The sequence below is a fragment of the Polypterus senegalus genome, chromosome 2 (genome assembly GCF_016835505.1).
Source record: "Polypterus senegalus isolate Bchr_013 chromosome 2, ASM1683550v1, whole genome shotgun sequence".
Classification (NCBI taxonomy): Eukaryota; Metazoa; Chordata; class Cladistia; order Polypteriformes; family Polypteridae; genus Polypterus; species Polypterus senegalus.
Genome location: NC_053155.1, coordinates 109,932,116 through 109,950,440, shown reverse-complemented (window position 1 = coordinate 109,950,440; position 18,325 = coordinate 109,932,116). Strand labels below are relative to the sequence as shown.

Genomic DNA, 18,325 nt, shown 5'->3' with positions numbered 1-18,325 from the left:
GCTGTCATTATCAAGGTTGTAGGTGGCAGTAAGATTTTGTATTAAAAGCCGTTAATATTTGAATACTGTAGAGCAGGTTCAGCTTATAGTGTCCACAAATAGAGCATGGTGAGAAATGTGTGTTTCCTTGTTTTACCTCACCAGCATTGAGAATTATTCAACATTAGGCTATTGGTACAGATTGAATCATTTCTTTTGCTGAGTCAGCCAGAATGATATAACTTATCAATATTAATATCAAATGTATTTATTTAAAAACAACAATAGCTGACTAAACAGCTGTACATCCAATACAGTACAAAAGACAATAAGCAATAAGACAGTAAAATAGACAAACACGGCTCTTATATTTATAATTATAATGAATTTAAAGCAAAAGAACAGAAATGTGTTAAAAAGCGATCCAGAGTCTAGGGGTTACAACTGGAAAAGCACAATCTCCCCTACACTTTAGTCTTGATTTAGGGACCACAAGAAGCAGCTGATCATAAACCTGAGTTACCTTGATGGAATATATTATTATGAAAGGTTGAAGAGGTAAAAGGGAGCTAGACCACTTAGTAATTTATAAGCAAACAATAAAATCTTAAAATATGAAACGAACAGGGAGCCAGTGCAGGGAGACCAGCAAAGGAGAAATATCCTTTTGCTTTCATGTTCCCGTTAAAAGACAAGCTGCAGTATTGTGGACCAACTGTAAACATGAGATAGAAGCCTGGCTGATGCCAACATAAAGTACATTACAGTAGTCAAGTCTGGAGGAAATAAAAACATGTTGTGGAGGACTGCCGGCTTCGTGCTCCGGCCCTCACCCCCAGGCCGCCAGGAGGAGCTCTCCCGACAGCAGGATTGTGCCCCGAGTTCCAGCAGGGCCTCATGGACTATGTAGTGTTTTTACACAGCCCTGCTGGATACCTTGGGACCACCGGGAGTCGCTGTAGGGGGGCTCATGGGCTCTTGTGTGCCCTATAACCCGGGAGTACGTCACGGTCACGTGACAGAAAGGAACGACGTGCTCCCGGGGTGAAGTAAAGCACTGATTGCCCTGACCTGGAAGAAATAAGGAACTGTGGACTGTTGGGACAGGAACACCTCCGGGTCAGGGGCTATAAAAGGACAAAGCCTCAGTCCAGACACTGAGCTGTGCTGGGAGGTAGAGGAGCAAAGTGTCTGGGCAAGGAGGAGTGATTATAGTGTTGAATTTGGTTTAGAATTAATGAGTAGTGTGGAAGGTGCTTGGTGCACTGTGTTAAAAGAAAATAAAAAGTCTTGGACTTTTACCTGGTGTCTGGAGTTGTACCTGAGGGTTCAAGGGAGCACTAGTGCCCCCTACTGCCACAATATATAACCCTTTCCAAATCGTGAAATGATAAGAAGGGCTTAACTGTTTATCTAATTTAAAATCACTATCCATTATTGCCCCAAGTTTTTTACAATGGTTCTTACATGAGTTTTTACAGAGCTGAAGTCCATATAAGAGGCACCGTTGACACCACTTGGCCTAAACATCAAGACTTTGGTTTTGTTCTTATTAAAATTTAAAAAGTATAAAGCCATCCAAGATTTAACATCCTCAAGGCAGCCCAACAAATGTTTTAGAGTTTGTATATTACTGTGTTTCAAGGGTAAATAAATCTGCATAATATCTGAATAGCAGTGAAACAAGATAGCGTAACTTCAAAGAATGGACTCTAAAGGAAGCATATGCAAAGAAAAAAGGAGTGGCCCAAGAATAGAACTCTGAGGAATTCCACAAGATAGTCTTTAGCTATTAAATGTGAAACCTTTAAATATTCAGTTTCAGTGCCATGAAGGGCTTTAAAACCAGACCTCAAGAAATACCTCAAGAAAACTATGTATGCCTAGATACGATTTCAACTGTATAAATGCAACTTCCAAAATTCCAAGATTCTGACAAAAATTGAAGTTTGGAAATTGCATACAATTGGTAAGAACTGAGGTGTCCAAATTTGCTTATTTGATGCGTTCTTGCACTACTGCATGGTTTAAAGTTCTGTGTATTACGCCAGAGGTGAGACTGCTGATGATAATTATTTGGATATTTGATCCAATAGTGTCAGAGATAACTTTAAGTGGACGAGAAGAAATAACACTTGTGGAACAGGTGACAGGTCTCACATGACCACTAATTCCCTTTAACAAAGAAATGGACACAGGCTCAAATTGGTTTGAGCAGCAGTGATGGGTAACTCATAAGAAGGAAGTAAAATGAGTGCTCAAATGTTTGTTACCTTTTCACCACAGAAAATGAGAAATTGTCCACAGGATTTTTCAGAAATGTAAAGACAAGCAGATTAAGAGGTATTAAGAACAGCATTGATAGTACAAAAAATCAGAATCAGAATCACTTTTATTTACTATATGTAATGTACAGGAATTTGACTTTCTAGATTTGAAGCTGCTTATAACAGGACATCACATACAAATAACATAAATAGCATATGTTAAAAAGAAAAACTTCATGCAAGTTTACAGAATAGTTCAATTATAAGAGAGATGTACAAATGATGATGTGCAAGTGAAAGTGTGAGTGTGTAGTGTGTATGAACATGCACACACATACATGTACATACACTGTAAATACTACACACACACACATTCATACAGTATCTGACAATGCAAATATACAAAGAAGAGAGGCTAAATTACTGGTTTGAGAGGGCTATGGCTCTGGGAAAGAAACTATTGAGGTGTCTGTTAGTTTTAATTAACCTGAAGTGTTTACCAGAGGGGATGAGCAGGGTGAGTTCGTAGTAATGCTTTTGACATGGTTAGTGACACGAGATGTATACAGGTCTGCAACACATGGAAGGATACAGCCAATTATTTTCTATGGAAACCTCACAACATGCTGTAATTTATTTTTTGAGTGTACCATTGCTAAACCAAACCAGTCAACAATGGACAATGTGATTACACTTTCAAAATAGACTAGAAAACTAGAATTGGCTGGGAAATATTTAATTTCTTTAGATGGTGTAAGAAGTACAATTGTTGCCGTGCCTTTTTAGTGATGTAGGTGGTGTTAAGGTTGTTGCTAAGAGTGTTTGTGATAGTCGTACTCAAAAATTTGAAGTATTCCACCATATTGACTGCAGAATCATTTATTTCTAGTGGGAGAGGTTGTAACTGCTATTTTTGAAAGTCAATCACCATATCCACTGTCTCAGAGGTATTGAGCACAAGGTTGTTCGGAGCACAACAAGACACAAGACGAGACACCTCTTTTCAATAATGTGTTTCATTGCCACTAATAATTAGACCAATAATGGTGGTATCATCTGCAAACTTTATGATTTTAACTGAAGGATCAGTAGACCTACAGTCATTGGTGTACAAGGAATAAAGTAGAGGGGAAGTACATAGCCTTGAGGGGCACCTGTGCTAACATGGAGACAGTCAGACAGGTGGGATCCCACACGAACGTATTGTTTCCGGTTAACTACAAAACTGTAAATCCACTTATAGATGGAAAGATTATGTTCAGTCTGTAGAAATGTATTTAACAGCAGCTCAGTGACAATGGTGTTAAAAGCTGAACTGAAGTCAACAAATATTATTCTGGCTTAAGTTCCTTCACTGTTCAGTTGCTCCAGCACTTAATGAAGGCCCATGTTGATGGCATCATCCACAGATCTATTTGCTTAATATTCAAACTGAATAGGGTCAAGAACAGTAGCAGTAAGAGACTTCAGATGGGTTAGAACAAGTGATTCAAATATTTTCATTAGAACTGTAGGAGCAATATGCTTGTAGTCATTGAGGCAGCTTATTTTAGCACTTTTGAGAACAGGTAAACAATAATAGAAGATTTAAAGCAATCAGGTACAGTACACTGTGCAAGAGACAATTAAAGATGTCTGTGAAGAGAGGAGCGAGCTGCCTAGCACAGTGTGTGATTGTTGCAGATGAGATAAAATTAGGACCGGCTGACTTTTTTGCAGTTCTGTGTTGAAAACTACTTCCAGACGTCGTATTTTTTGATAGAAAGGGGACAAGAGGGGTGAGGCTTTTGTGAAGAAGTGGCTGGTGTTAAAACCACTTCCGAATTGGAAAAGCAGAGTGATTGTAGATATTCAGCACCTTGTTGTTCAAAAAGATGATGTTATATATGGTGTTTGTTTCAAAATAATATCATAGAAATATTTTGTCTTTTCTGCTTTAACAGTATGCTAATACTTTCACCAACTAGTCCTCAAAATGTCAAAAGACAACTGTAACTTGACTGATTTCTATTTGTGTTCAGCCCTCCTGCATTCACATCTGATAGCACGAGTGGTGTAATTTAGCCAGGGTTCAGTTTTATATTTAGAAGGCATACATTTAAATGGGGCAACACTATCCAAAATGTTCTTGCAGGTGGAGTAAAATAGTGAGGTTAACTCCTCAGTATCAGGACAAGACGAGGACCCTGAATGAACACCTGCAACATTATTAAAGACAGCAGAAAACTGCACAAGAGCAAAACAGCTAAATATACAATGACAGCGGTGAGGCGGAGCACATCATTTAGAGAGATGTCAGGGAAATGATATTTCAAATAAAACAGGCATGTGGTCAGAAAAAATTGTATGACAAAGCCCAATGTTTAATACAGGAAGATCTAATGTATGCTCATGCAGTTGAGCAGGGCCTGTCACAGACTGTACAAGATTAAGATAGTCTATAAGGTTTAAGAAGTCGAATATGACCCCAACAATTAGGACGTTATCATATTGTTGCATAAACCAAGCTAAGAAATCAGAGAAATCATTGATTAAACCCTTAACATATTTAGGTGGATGGTATATCATAGCGCACAAAAAAGGATAAATTCGATCCATCTTGAACATATTCATTTCAAAGCTAGAACAGAAGTTCGATGACAAGTTCTTACAATTAAAACTTTTCCTAAAAACAGTCGCTACTCCTACTCTTTGTCCAGTAGTTCTCGGCAGGTTCAGACACACACAAAAAATCCAATTCATGGGAGTTAAAAAAATCATTAAGAATAACCATGTTATTTGTTAGTGATCATAATGGTGATGATCTGACCAATTTTTGGCCAAAATGCAGTGAGGATTCATCCCAGAAAACAAAACCAGATTAAACTTAATTCTCACCAACAAACTGCTGCGCTTTCCCCATGTCCGGCATCTTCTCCAAATCGTACAAACTGGAGTGCGCCAGAGGTGAGCAGGCATTTCCAATAGATGTGGCGGGATAGGCCTTTTCTATTCACCCAGGTCATATTTCATATTTCAGGTTTTCAAACTGGTATTATTTATAATGAGCTGGGAGCAATAGATGGCAAACCACACACACCAGTGCCATAACAGCTCAACAAATAAATACAGTAGTTGGGGAGCTGCTTATCTTCCTGGGCAGTAATGTGGACAAATTCAGTCCGCATTTCAATGTTTGGATCATTCATTGAATTTTAATTATAATGTGCTCTTTTTTATCATGCTCATTTACATAAATTTCCAGTTTTTCTCCAGTTGGGATTCATGTGCAAATGCGAGTGGGTCAGTCAGGTGCCACATACACACCTCCTAGTAGGTGTACTCAGTCGACCAATATAAAAAGAACCTGCATTGAAGAAAGGGGGAACAGATCAAAAAAGAAAAGAGAACATAAAAATTAAGAAAAGGACAAATGAAGTAATGGAGATTAATGAAAAGTAAAGGACAGAGAAATGGGCAGTTACAGGATGGGAGATGGTGCATTTTGTGAGGAGAATAGTTAGATGGGAAAGTGCACCCCAGGAAAGGGTGCAAATAGGCTGCTCCAACTCAGCAAATTGGGGCACAAGTAAATGAGTGTCTGGAAAGCTCATACAGAATTCTGATGGACTGTCGTATGGAGGTAGCAAGGTACAAATCACGGCAAAGCACCCTGTGAACACTGACAAACTGTCAACAGGGGCCCGAGCTGGATTAAAGGGTTGTCTGTACCTGCTCGTAGACATCTTCCTATGCTGAGAAGTCCACAAAGGGTTAGCTGCTTTTAGAAAAAAACACCATGGCTCATAGTTTAAAGATGTTTATTTGCCCTTGATTGTTTTAATTGGCATATATATTGAACTTTAAACTCCCCTTAACACATTTGGAAGTTAGGGGTTATGTATTGAAGATTTTTATGCCCTGCACTATTGAACTCTGTTTACTTTTGCTTATTTTTTATTAAAGCACTTGGCTCTTTTGCACCAACCCCTTTCTGACTGTGTGTGTCCTCATTTGCTTGGCTTATCTCGGTTTATGACTATCGACGGATCCAGGTTCAAAAGGCTCCCAGAAGCAACCAGGGAGAGTGGAGCCAACCTGGACCATCACACTCCACAATGCCAAAGTACCTGAAATCACTGTAACACACTATATCAGATTTAACAATTCATTCAACTTACATAAAAAGTTCAAACTTAATTTGTCTTCCATTTTAAACGCAGATATTTAGAAAACATGCAAAGCTGATTATCCTCTAACTTTAATAGTGCTTCTGGTGGATTTCTACTAAGACTTATGTACTATAATGGAAGGACGTATAACACATTAAAAACTGTTGGGATCTTAGCAGGGATAACCCTATTCATTTGCCATAGGCAAAAGAAAACAAATGTCTAGTTGTAGGGATATTGTAGTGATCTCCTTCAATCCATGATAGTTTTCTCCCTTGACCCAAGGTGCTTGAGAGCTTGCTGGTCTAAAACTAATGACAGCTTCTTGTTATGCCTTTTCTTGAATAAGCAACCAGAAGGGGTGGTAGCAAGGTTAGGGATATTGCTGGTCTTTGAGTGGTGTCTTTTCCATTATGGGAGCTGAATCAGAAGGCATATTTGTGACTGTACAACAACCTTTCTCTTCTACCTGTGTAAGATGCTCAAATATCCCATATATTTGATAATACTTTCTTTACAGTTAGCAACTTTCAAGACACAGTGACAATAATTTCTGTATTTCTACAACAAGAGCTCTACCAATTAAATTAAATACTGTATATCAGGGGTGCCCAATACGTTGATCGCGATCGACCGGTAGATCGCAAAGGTAGTAAAGGTAGATCACGTTGCATTCAAAAAATAAATTTTTTAAACGTTAGTCTATCATATATCCTCCCTATGGCATTTGCCACTTGATTGACATACACGGCGGCCAGTCTGAGATCTCTTTTCTTGTAACTCACTGGTCATCCCGCACGCATGATCAGACGCGCAAGCCTTCCAATTTATATCGACCAAAGAAGGGATTTTAAAAAAAAAATGTTTGGGGAGGGTATGGGCTGGATGTGGAATTGGAAGAGGATTTTTTTCTCACAATGTCACAATCGAAGTTTGTTTGTCTGATCTGTCAATCTATCATTGCTATTCCAAAGAAGGAAAATGTGGAAAGGCACATTCGAACTGTTCATAAAAACTACGAAACTGACCCTTCCGAAAAGCGATCTGAGAAAGAGAAAGGAGAGGGAACTAAAATCGGTTTATCGGACAGCAGTCATTTTTCACTCGGCTGAATTCAAAAGCTCCTTGACTGCATTATTTGGCTGTATTTATTTATGTCGAGTCAGCCTTTTCCCACATGAAGATTATTATATCCAAATACTGTAGTGACCATAAATGTATTGAACTGTTATTGCGCCATAAAGGTTATTCAGTTATGCAAGGTACGGCAACATATATAACATATATTTTATGTATAAAGTATACTCAGTATGTATATATATATATATATATATATATATATATATATATATATATATATATATATATATATATATATATATATATATATATAAAGCATTTTTAATGTAGGTAGATCATTTTGACCTGGTCATTATAAAAGTAGCTCGCAATCCGAAAAAGTGTGGGCACCCCTGCTGTATATGATGTCATACAAGGTAAATGTGGGGAAATGGCTATAGGAGCAGTGTCCTCTTACTGTAAACTACAGGCTGAATCTATTGTATTACAAAACACAATTAATATTCTCATTTGAAAGTTTCCCCTACTGAATGCTCAAAACCTTATCATATTGGTTACAGTTCTGTTCCTATGGTGGGTCATCCAGTGACTATAGAGCTCTTAAATCTACACTCACTTAGAAAATAAGACAAACACACTGCTATCATTCCCAAGCTTATGTCTACTGCTTATAAAGCATACAAATGTTTTTAATCACATTTTTGAATTATACAACAAAACTTCAGATTTCCAGGCTGTCCAGGTATACTTAGTGAATAATTAGGATAGAAGCAAATAAGTTTAAAATCTATAACTCCCTCTTTTTTTACAAGATAAACTGCATTAACCTAGAAGAAATAATTAACTGGTAAGTTCAAAAGTCCTAATCATTTTCTTAAAATGATGATTTTTGTTTTGCCAAATCAGAAATATTAATAAGCACCTTTACTAGTCACAGCTATTTTTAGAGAAACAAAGTGATAATTTCTCAGTCTAATTTAACTTGTTGACTCCGAAATAAACATATTTAGAATATTTTAGAAAATGTGAGAAGGTTATAATGAAATGCTGAATTCCTTGGATTGTATAACAAATGTGTTGTTTAAGATCGTCAAGCTGCATCACGTACATCTGTTGATAACTTATGCTTATTAAAATGATTTACAATAGCATGTGATTTTAGAAGGGTCTCAAGAATCTGATGAGGTGCACCTGTTTATTGTAATGGTTATATCAAATTTTTACTATGCACTACTTCTGTAGAATTTTTTGAGCAAATAGAATTGGTTAAAATTGAGTGGATATTCAAGAAGTTGCAAGTTAACCATCCATTTAATGGCATTTTTTTCAACTGAGTACCGTAATTAGCTGTAATACACCGAATTTAGCTACATCTCTGCTTTTATCTTTGAGGTGGTATTATTTACATTCACAAGTGGGAGCAGAGTATTATAGGTGACATATAAAACTTCTGTTAAAAGATGTCCGAAACTCATCAATTGTGAACATTACTCAAACACTGTACAAACTCTCGCTGACATGGTTGGTCTACAAGAACCATAAGTTAAAAAGGATATTTCATGAAAAACTTATTACGTCAGAAGGAAGCATTTTATTCAATTCTGAATATGCTAATGCAGTACTCAGTAACAAGCTACATAATCTATCACCATTTAATTGAGATAATTCAGGAAAAATCATTGTATTATAACTTAAATTCTGGCACTTCTTCACTGTATTTACTTTTAAGTAGTTGTGTGCATTTTATACATTTTTTTTCTCTATATTATTTTCCTTTCTTCAATTAATGCCCTAAGTCAAACTTCTAAATTGGGTCAGCACACATACAATCCTTGGAACACAGAATTCAGTGCAAACTTTTTCTGTGGCAGTCTTTTCAAATGATCACTCCCACTGTTTCCTTCAGTAACCTCGCAGAATAGAGCTAAATGACAGACTTTCATTTTCTTAGCATGACTTCTTGTAGCACTAAATTAAGTATGCTCCTCTGGGCTAGCTGCTTACATGATTGGGTTCCAGCCTACTCACTCCAAATGTCTTTTTCAGATATAGTACCTCAGAGCCTTGCTTTCTCTCTTTTTACTAATCCCACGTTCTGATTCTTGATTAGCCTTGCCTCCTATGCAAATTGCTCATTTTATTTATTTATTTCAAAATGCAAAATTGCTGATGGTTGGGATACAAGTAATACCTAGCAGTCATGCTAACCCAGAAAGCACAGCCATAAGGGATGAGGGCATCTCATTGTACTGATTTATTGGAAGCCAGTTGTGTCTCCTCAGTCTTAGGCTATCTTTCACATCCTCTTATCTCAACTCCCTCTCCCTTACACCTCTCTCCACACAGCCCCACCACCCCACCACCTAAACCTCTGCTTCCCCCTTGACCTAATTCCCATGACAGGCTTTCTTAAACTCTGTAAGCTGCCCTCCCCCAATTTCTCCTTAAAATATGAACATTACCATTTCAATCAAACTCTTATTTTATCATTAATCTTTACCACTTCAGTCCTTCTCATAACATCCTTATTCCCTGATCTTTCCCCCAAAGAGACACCCACACTCACATTATTCTCATTTCACTTCTTTCAAGTATTTTGCTCTGTTTTATTTATTGTCCATGTCACTGAACCATAGGCCAGCTTTGGACATGTTACTTTTAAATAGGTCCTTATCTTTGTTTACTTGATATTCTTTTATCACATTAACTTCTATTTTTTCACACCATCTTTATTTTCTTACCCATTTTCTCTTCACATCCCTCCTTTTGAGTTATAACTGATGAAGGTATTTACATGTTTCACCCTTCTTAATATCTAAGCCAGTTTGTCTCGTGTTCTTCCCTCTCTTCCTGTTACTATCCATGACCTCAAATTTTCTAGCATTTACTTTTATTCCTCCCTGTTCCAAGGCCCCCTGCCACTCAATGACAATTTTCTGCAACCCATCATCTTATCCTGCCATCATCACAAGGTCATCAGCATATAACATATAATAATTTGTAGAATTCACCACCTCTGTTTTAATGTTATGCTGACTTTCTTGCAATTGTTCATGGATTGTCTCTCTCTCTGGATGTATCATATCAAGAATCACCAACCTACCCAGGCTGTCATATAAAAATCCTCTGCAATTATCAGTGTTGGTTTCTGCCTCACTTCCTGGCTGCTTCTGAGCACTACTTCCATCCTTTGCCAATCTGGAGTAATTTTTCCCTTGGCAACATCTTGCAACTGCCAGCTGGGCGGCCCCTTTCACTATATTTGAAAAGAAAATTATTTCAGAGATAGGAAAGTTCTGCCAAAGGATCTACTATTACAGCCACTATAAGTTAACTACATTCAAAAACCTTATTGTTACTAAAGATTTGACCATCCATCCATTATCCAACCCGCTATATCCTAACTACAGGGTCACGGGGGTCTGCCGGAGCCAATCTCAGCCAACACAGGGTGCAAGGCAAGAAACATACCCTGGGCAGAGCGCCAGCCTACTGCAGGGCGTACACACACCAAACACACACTAGGGACAATTTAGAATCGCCAATGCACCTAACCTGCATGTCTTTGGACTGTGGGAGAAAACCTGAGCACCCAGAGGAAACCCACGCAGACACAGGGAGAACATGCAAACTCCTCGCAGGGAGGACCCGGGAAGCGAACCTGAGTCTCCTAACTGTGAGGCAGCAGCACTACCACTACGCCACCATCATTTGACCATTAAAATCTAATTTTCATTTTTTATAATAAATTATTTCTGACACTGCAATTTATACTTTACACACTGCCCCAGTCACACAACAAAAATCATTATACTTTCTTTTTCTTGTCTTTGGTTACCTTCCATATGGAATTTGCATCCTTTTCTATGTTCTGGGTTTACATCCTTACCATTTGTTATATTGTGCAGGTTAATTAGAATTTCTAAATTGTCAGCATTTATTTGGACCCTTCAATAGCCTGACATTACATCCAGGGATTGATTCTGGCTCACCAACTTGCTACCGACAAAATTATTCCATTTGAACCTCACTGGTATACAGCACGTATTGAAAATGCATGGACAGATTGTACTTCTTAATAATTTAAGAAGTTGTATGTATTGTACTTTTCTCTTTGAACCTACCACATTTCTGTTTTTTTTCTACTTATACCTCAATAAAAAATAAATTGTTAAAGTCTTTAGGTTCCGTATGATAAACCTTATTGCTTTATATTGCAGTTGTAATTGAAGTCGTATAACATTCAAGTGCTCAGTATTAGTATAAATTGATATTTCCGAAATAAAAAAAAGGTTCTTTAACTTATTCCAAGACTGCATGTTCACTGATTCTGCCTAATCATTCTGTCCCTTAGGTTTGCAGTATTTCAGCTACAATGAGGTTTAAGTGTCTCCTCAGTGTGTTGAACTTGTGTGCCCAGAACACAGAAGTAAATGGCAGTAGTATAAAATATGAGAAAAATATGGGGCTTTATTTTAAACATATGTTGACTACATAGATGGTAAGACATGCACTGAACATGATCAGTAATTGCCTTTATGACGCCTGAATATTAAAGGAGCAGTTGGGGAAGCTACTTGCTCTTTCATACTACAGTGTTATCCCATCTGTACTTTTTTCATGACCCTTTCCTTTCGGTTCATATAGCTTTAACTCAGATTGTTTTGTAAAAACTCTTACTTGGATCATTTTGGACTCAGTCCCTCCATCTAATTCTGCTTCTGTCCAGTAGTTATTATGTACAAAGCACCTCTCATCACCATTCACACTAAAATAACAGCAACATTTTTATGTAGAAAATTTGCACAGAGAAAGTGTGTCCTAAAGTGACAAAGTTTCTTTTTTAAATTAGAATACATAACGAGTGCAGAAGTAGCAGTCATTAAACTATAAAATGTGTAAAGTGATCAGGTGATATTGTTGGAAGCCTTGAGGACAGCAGAAATCTTGTCCTCAACCTTTTAACATAGGATGTCCAATGATGTTTCGGCACAGTGTCATAACTACTACTTGCGGTATTTTGATGCACAAGCCAAGTAATGAGAACCACAATTTCCAGTATTGGTCATACTCTTTGAAAGACAGGTCCAGCCACTCTTGGTTTAGAAAACATTTTGGATCTTTGACTGGTGGTCCACTTCCATCTTGACACTTTCTGGGTTCTTCTATGCATTATCCTTTCCTTTTAAAATTCAGACGTCCTAACTTCTTGCACATTAAAGCCAATTATTTCTTGAATACTTTGCTTTATTTTTAGTATTTTGATAATATTAATTGCTATGCATATCGGAGTGGAATTAATAATGCATTAAATACGGAGGCTGCCTATAAGGTAGGTCACAGACTAGGTCATAGAGTTCTGTTTTTTAAATCATTCCCTCAGATTTTTCCATGTTTTATTTAGCTAAAACTTAGTCAGTTTGCATAGTGTGGCTTCTCACTTTTCAAGGTGTCAGCTCTCATTTTATATTAGCACCTCTGAAGCTTTAGACTTTTTTTTTTTTTTTTTTAATTGCCTCCGGACTACAAGGCAGTCTTTCAAAATGCCTATCAAATTATTGCCAGATGCTCTTACTGACTAGGACCTGTGCTGTGTGTCTCAATAGGCTCAGCTTTAATGAAGAAACATCAAATCTGCTAACAATCCGGCAAAGGGGGACGCAAGACCCTGTAGATTAAGCATGGGGTCACCATGGAAACCACTTCTTCTGCTATCTATCATCGGAGGCCTTTCAGGTAAGGGTTGCCTTTTATAGTATAAATTTAATGCATATATATAATGATAGCAGGTTTTTCCAGGTTCAGTCTGTAAGTTGAACAATAAAGCTGAACTACTGTACGTGCAAAACATAAAGTTTGCTTTTGATTAATCAGTACTGTAAACGCACAGCAAGCAGAAAGCATCAGTAGGTAATTCAATATTACAATACTGTTTGCTTGTTTAGTAAGTAAAATACCCAACAAAATAAGATTTGCGTCTTGTGTTTTATTTAAATCTTTTCTTTTTTGCAGTTTATACAACTTATCTCCAAAAAAGATTTTTTATTGTAGCATTTGGCTTATCATATTCACTTTTGCTGGCTGTGGTGCAGTTACATATCTACCACAAATGTATAATTGCCTGCTGTTATTGGTCAAAATGCCAGCCTAACCATTAATTACACTTAAATCTGAGACTACCTTTTCACTGTATGTAAATTAAGCAATTATGCCTCAGGAAGGTATTTAGTTAGCATTTTAATTATAATAGCAGTAACATAATAACTGATTTCGAAGGACAGCTTTTCTAAATTATGAAGAGTTAACCACTGCATTTTAAGTGAACAACAAAATGTTCAAGGAATTTTAGCTCACTACTTTTATTCTGAGTAATCGAAATGCAATTTTCTCATGAACTTTTTTGCATTGGGGTTAAAACTTGGAGGTCTCTTTTGTTCAGTGTTAAAATCTGAAGTTGATAGAAAGTGCCATGCTTGATTTTTTATTAACTGTTTATGGATAATAACTTGTTAACGGTGTTAGGGAACTTGTTGTCAGATCTGTTGTAGTCTGCTCTTCAGCACAATACATGGAAAAATCACAGATCACAGATATGTCACGTCGTACCTGCCTCCTGCGGCTTTGTAAAAATGAAAGCACTTTAGTGTTTACCACCAAAAGAGACAGAATATGTCATCTGTAGACCAATCACTTTTTTTAAATGTACAACTGCAAGGATGATGCATTTTATTGTTAAGGTCTTCTCTTTCTTCCTTCTGGTACTTACTGCACATTGAAAAGGACTGGCAGGCAAGAATAAAAACTCATATTTACTGCCTTATTTAACGTTTCAGTAACAGTGTATTGAATACTATAGTGGCTTTGTGAAGTATATTATAGTTCCATTTTGCCTACTTTTTGCATTTTATGTTGGAAGAATCATTACATCTGCCTTTTATTTTAACTGAAGGTGCATATATAATAAAATATTTAATCCTTGGATCTACAGAAGAAGTGGGCTTTCAATTTAAAGTCAGGTAGAGGCTGCTTTAGCAAATATGGGAAGCCAAAGCCTGTCCAAGCAGCATTGGGCACAAAGTAGCACCCAATCCTTAATGAGAGTTATATTTCCCTCAAGGGCACATTCAAGCACACTCACTCACACAATCAGTAAGACCCTTGCTCACGTGTGTCCATTTCAGAGTCTCAACTTAAACATAAACAGCTCTTACAATGTCTAATGAAACCAAAGTTTCTTGAGAACACCCATGAAGACAAAGAGAGAATTTTCAAAGTTTTCTGGAATAGAACCTAGATGATACGAGGCACACAGAAGAAGAAATACTTACCACTATGTCGCTGCTTTTCCCTAAATGACATTTTCATATCCAAGAAACTTTTTTCTTTTGGAATAGTTTAAAGTTAGAGGCAGTTCTTGATGATTTAGCAGTCTGCCTTGAATATTCATATATTTATTGCATGCACATATTTTGTTTGCTCATGCATTACAAAATTAAAGCATTGGAAAATAATAATTTAAATGACTTGTGCATAATTACAGAATGTTACAATCCCACTTTTTCCATTATGGATGCTTGTGGAGTACAAGCTAAAACCTGCAGCACTCTGTAGAAGGCAGGAACCAAACCTGGTCGTGATGCCAGTCCTTTACAGGTAATTTTCCAGATGTAACAACCTGCATACTGGTAAAATTATTCTAGCATGGATGTTGTTAGAGCATGGGAGGAATTCAAAGTTCTTGAACATAATCCATGCAAACTCCACAGAGCCATTAATCAGACTGGTAATTAAATTCACTGTGCCATGCTGGTCAATATGATTATCTTGACAATGCCTTTTACTTTATTAAACTTTGCAACAAGTCGTATTCCTCTTGCATGGTTTTGTAATGTGTTTTTATTGTGCATTATCTTCTGATAGCTGTTTGGATAAGACGAGAAGTTTGGTATACCATAACATAAACATTTAAATATTTAATAGCAACAAATATGTAGAAAAATGTAGCTGATATAAAAATTAGTCCTACTTATGCACCTATGTCTGATATCTTAATTGAATGTTTTTTAGCCATTGCACATTTCTTGTCATCTTTAGTGATGGGCTACATTTCCAGCAGTTCAGTGTATTTTCAGATTAAAGTTTTACTGCATTGTTTATTTTACTTTACTCTTGGAAAAAGCAATTCAGTATCCCTGTGTGATAGCTAGGCTGGCTTTTTGCAGATTGATGAACTTGTTGTGTATCTCCAATGACTTGTTTTGGTTTCGTGACGGCAATAAAAAGTTTTTAGTTGATGCTGTAGTGTAAGAGCAGCGTGGTAATGTTTTGTTCTTTATTGATGTTGCCTGTGGTATTAGCTGCCTTCTGTTGGAAGAAAGCCCTCTGGTTTCATCTTTAAGCACTCATCTGAACAACATCCTTTGCTTAGCAGACAGGCACAATGCAGGTTTGTCATTATGTCTTGCCTCTAGTGGGCTTTTTAAAGCATTCGTTTTAAACTGCATGCACTGTGTGCAATTAATCAGACTAAAATTTAATTTCCATTCCTCCACAGGAGGTCACAGGGTTTTGTGGCTTTTTATTTTATTTGTGTGTTTTTGAATTAATATGAAAGGAAGTGGCTGAAAATGGGCTGCTACCATCAGAGACTCCTGGCGAGTTTAAAAATTAAACTGTCAAGACTGTACATGAGAGAGTTCTGTGCCATGAGAGAATTCTGCTAAGCAGCACACTTGCAGTACAGTCAAATTTGCAACATGTGTCAAATATCTCTTTTTTTACAGAATGTAATCAAAAAATGGAGCATTATATTGGCTGTGCTAACTTTTCCATAATAACTTCTTCTGCTGCTTAAATGTGGAAGGACTTATATATTACATAATTTCTGTATAAGTAAACTTATATTTTGTAAGAGTGAATAGGTTTGGTATTTTTAATCAGGTTTATTTTATTATTCTGTGCTACTTCATAATGTTGATTATGAGTACCAGTTCAATTAAATCCTGGGAATTTAGTTCCCTTAACCTATGAAGTTTATCTCTGCTATTCATGGTATTTTGGTAGTACTCTGCTGGTTATTTTTATATGTGTTGTGCAGTGTTAAATGTACTCTTTCTTTGATTTCGTTTGATGTGCAAAATGTTTAGATACAGTATTGTATGCCCAGGCTTTCTGGTCAGAAATGCACAGATCTATCTATCTATCTATCTATCTATCTATCTATCTATCTATCTATCTATCTATCTATCTATCTATCTATCTATTTATTCATAGATTACTATTTTTGAGTGATCACTTACTTTTGCCGTAACATCTGAAGATTTTGTGATTCTGTGTATTGTGTTATCCATTTCAAAGGCCATTAGTATTATATTTGCAATTGTGACATTGCAGTAGTCAGGCTTCAACATTGATTTGCATCATATTTAAATGTACTTTGAGATAATTGTTGAAAATTGTGCAGCATGCTCAGTTATGCTAATAAGACTGAAGAACTGTACTGTTCGGTTGAAATAAATAAATGAGCTATTGAAATAAGTCCTACTACTAAATAACATACAGTATCTAATAGTTATGCAAAAATAAATCCTTGATGATCAGATAAGCTTGAAATAGGCTTGTGTTGATCTCCTGGCCAATAAATCTATTTTGTGTCATCACCTCTGTCTGCCTCTTTCAGCTTCTGTGGTGAAAAACATTTGTTTATTAAAGATTCTTAAAGTTCACCCAAGACCTTTCCATTTTGCCACAAATGTTGAAGCAATCAATTATGGATATTCTGAACTGTTTTCAAAGTTCACATACTATATGAATTTCAAGAGAAAATACAGGAAACCAGCAAACCATTATATTTGATTTTCAATCCAGCCACCAAGTAATACTGAAAGTAATCTGTTCTTCTAGCTCACTTACTATCTTACTAACTCAGGTTCAATGAAGCTAATTGTGCTGTAAAAAAGTCTAGTTATTAATAAAGAGATAACTCATAGAGTGTTAGTTCTATCAAGGAAATGTTGCATTGTTAGTTCAATTTGGTTTTTTAAAAAAAGACTCTATTTTTGATCTTGTGGGGTTATAATTTCCTTGTTTGTTTGTTTTTAATTAATCCATTTACAAATAATGAATTTACTCTATTACATGTACGGATATATTCTTTTGGTGTGTATCCTGTTTAAACACTGACCTATTATTTAGTTAACAATAACTACTTTTAAAACACAAATAATTAGCACCAAACAAGCAGAAATGTTAATGACAATTAACTGTTGCCTGCTCTGCACAATGTAGTATGATTTGCATTTTTTCCTACTTTTTAGAAGCAATTTGGACAAAAAAGAGTGCTTACAAAACACATGGAATTTTCAGAATAAAGCTCATTAAACAAAATGACTTAATCAAGTTCCTTGGTGTTCATATATCTGTGGAAAATCAAAACACAAACTACACAAGCGGTGAAAATTCAGTTGGGAAGTGTTAAAGTAATGAAATTAAATATATGAGATAGGATCGGTTCTCTAGTTAAGAGTCTGGTTGTAATGAACATTTACAGCTGTGGTAGCACTATTGGAATGAAAATTATATAACACAATTCTCCCATTGATATTTGTTGTATAACTTTTTTTATCCTCTTGACTTCAATGCGCATTTGAACACATTCTATTTGTTACATTAATTTACATTCATTTTTCAAGTGATGCTTTTTCTGAACTCACTTTGCCTAGTTTAGGGTCATAGATAGGCCACATCATATTCTAAGAGAAGTGGGAACAAAGCAGCAAGCAATCCTGGATGGGATGTCAGTCTTTCACAGGAAGGGCATGACCTTGTGGCCTAGTGGCTAGAGGGGAA

The 18,325-nt window shown here is 36.4% G+C and overlaps 1 protein-coding gene across 4 annotated transcripts in view; it reads left to right on the top strand.

The window, feature by feature from the left end:
- cntn5 (contactin 5) overlaps positions 1-18,325 on the top strand; it is a 1,359,131-nt gene that overhangs the window by 473,478 nt on the left and 867,328 nt on the right. For all 4 annotated transcript variants that reach the window (XM_039744349.1, XM_039744347.1, XM_039744348.1 and 1 more), the window contains exon 3: positions 13,084-13,213. In XM_039744349.1, the coding sequence (XP_039600283.1) occupies positions 13,159-13,213 (55 nt within the window). In that variant the 5' untranslated portion in view covers positions 13,084-13,158. The remainder of the gene's footprint in view (positions 1-13,083; positions 13,214-18,325) is intronic.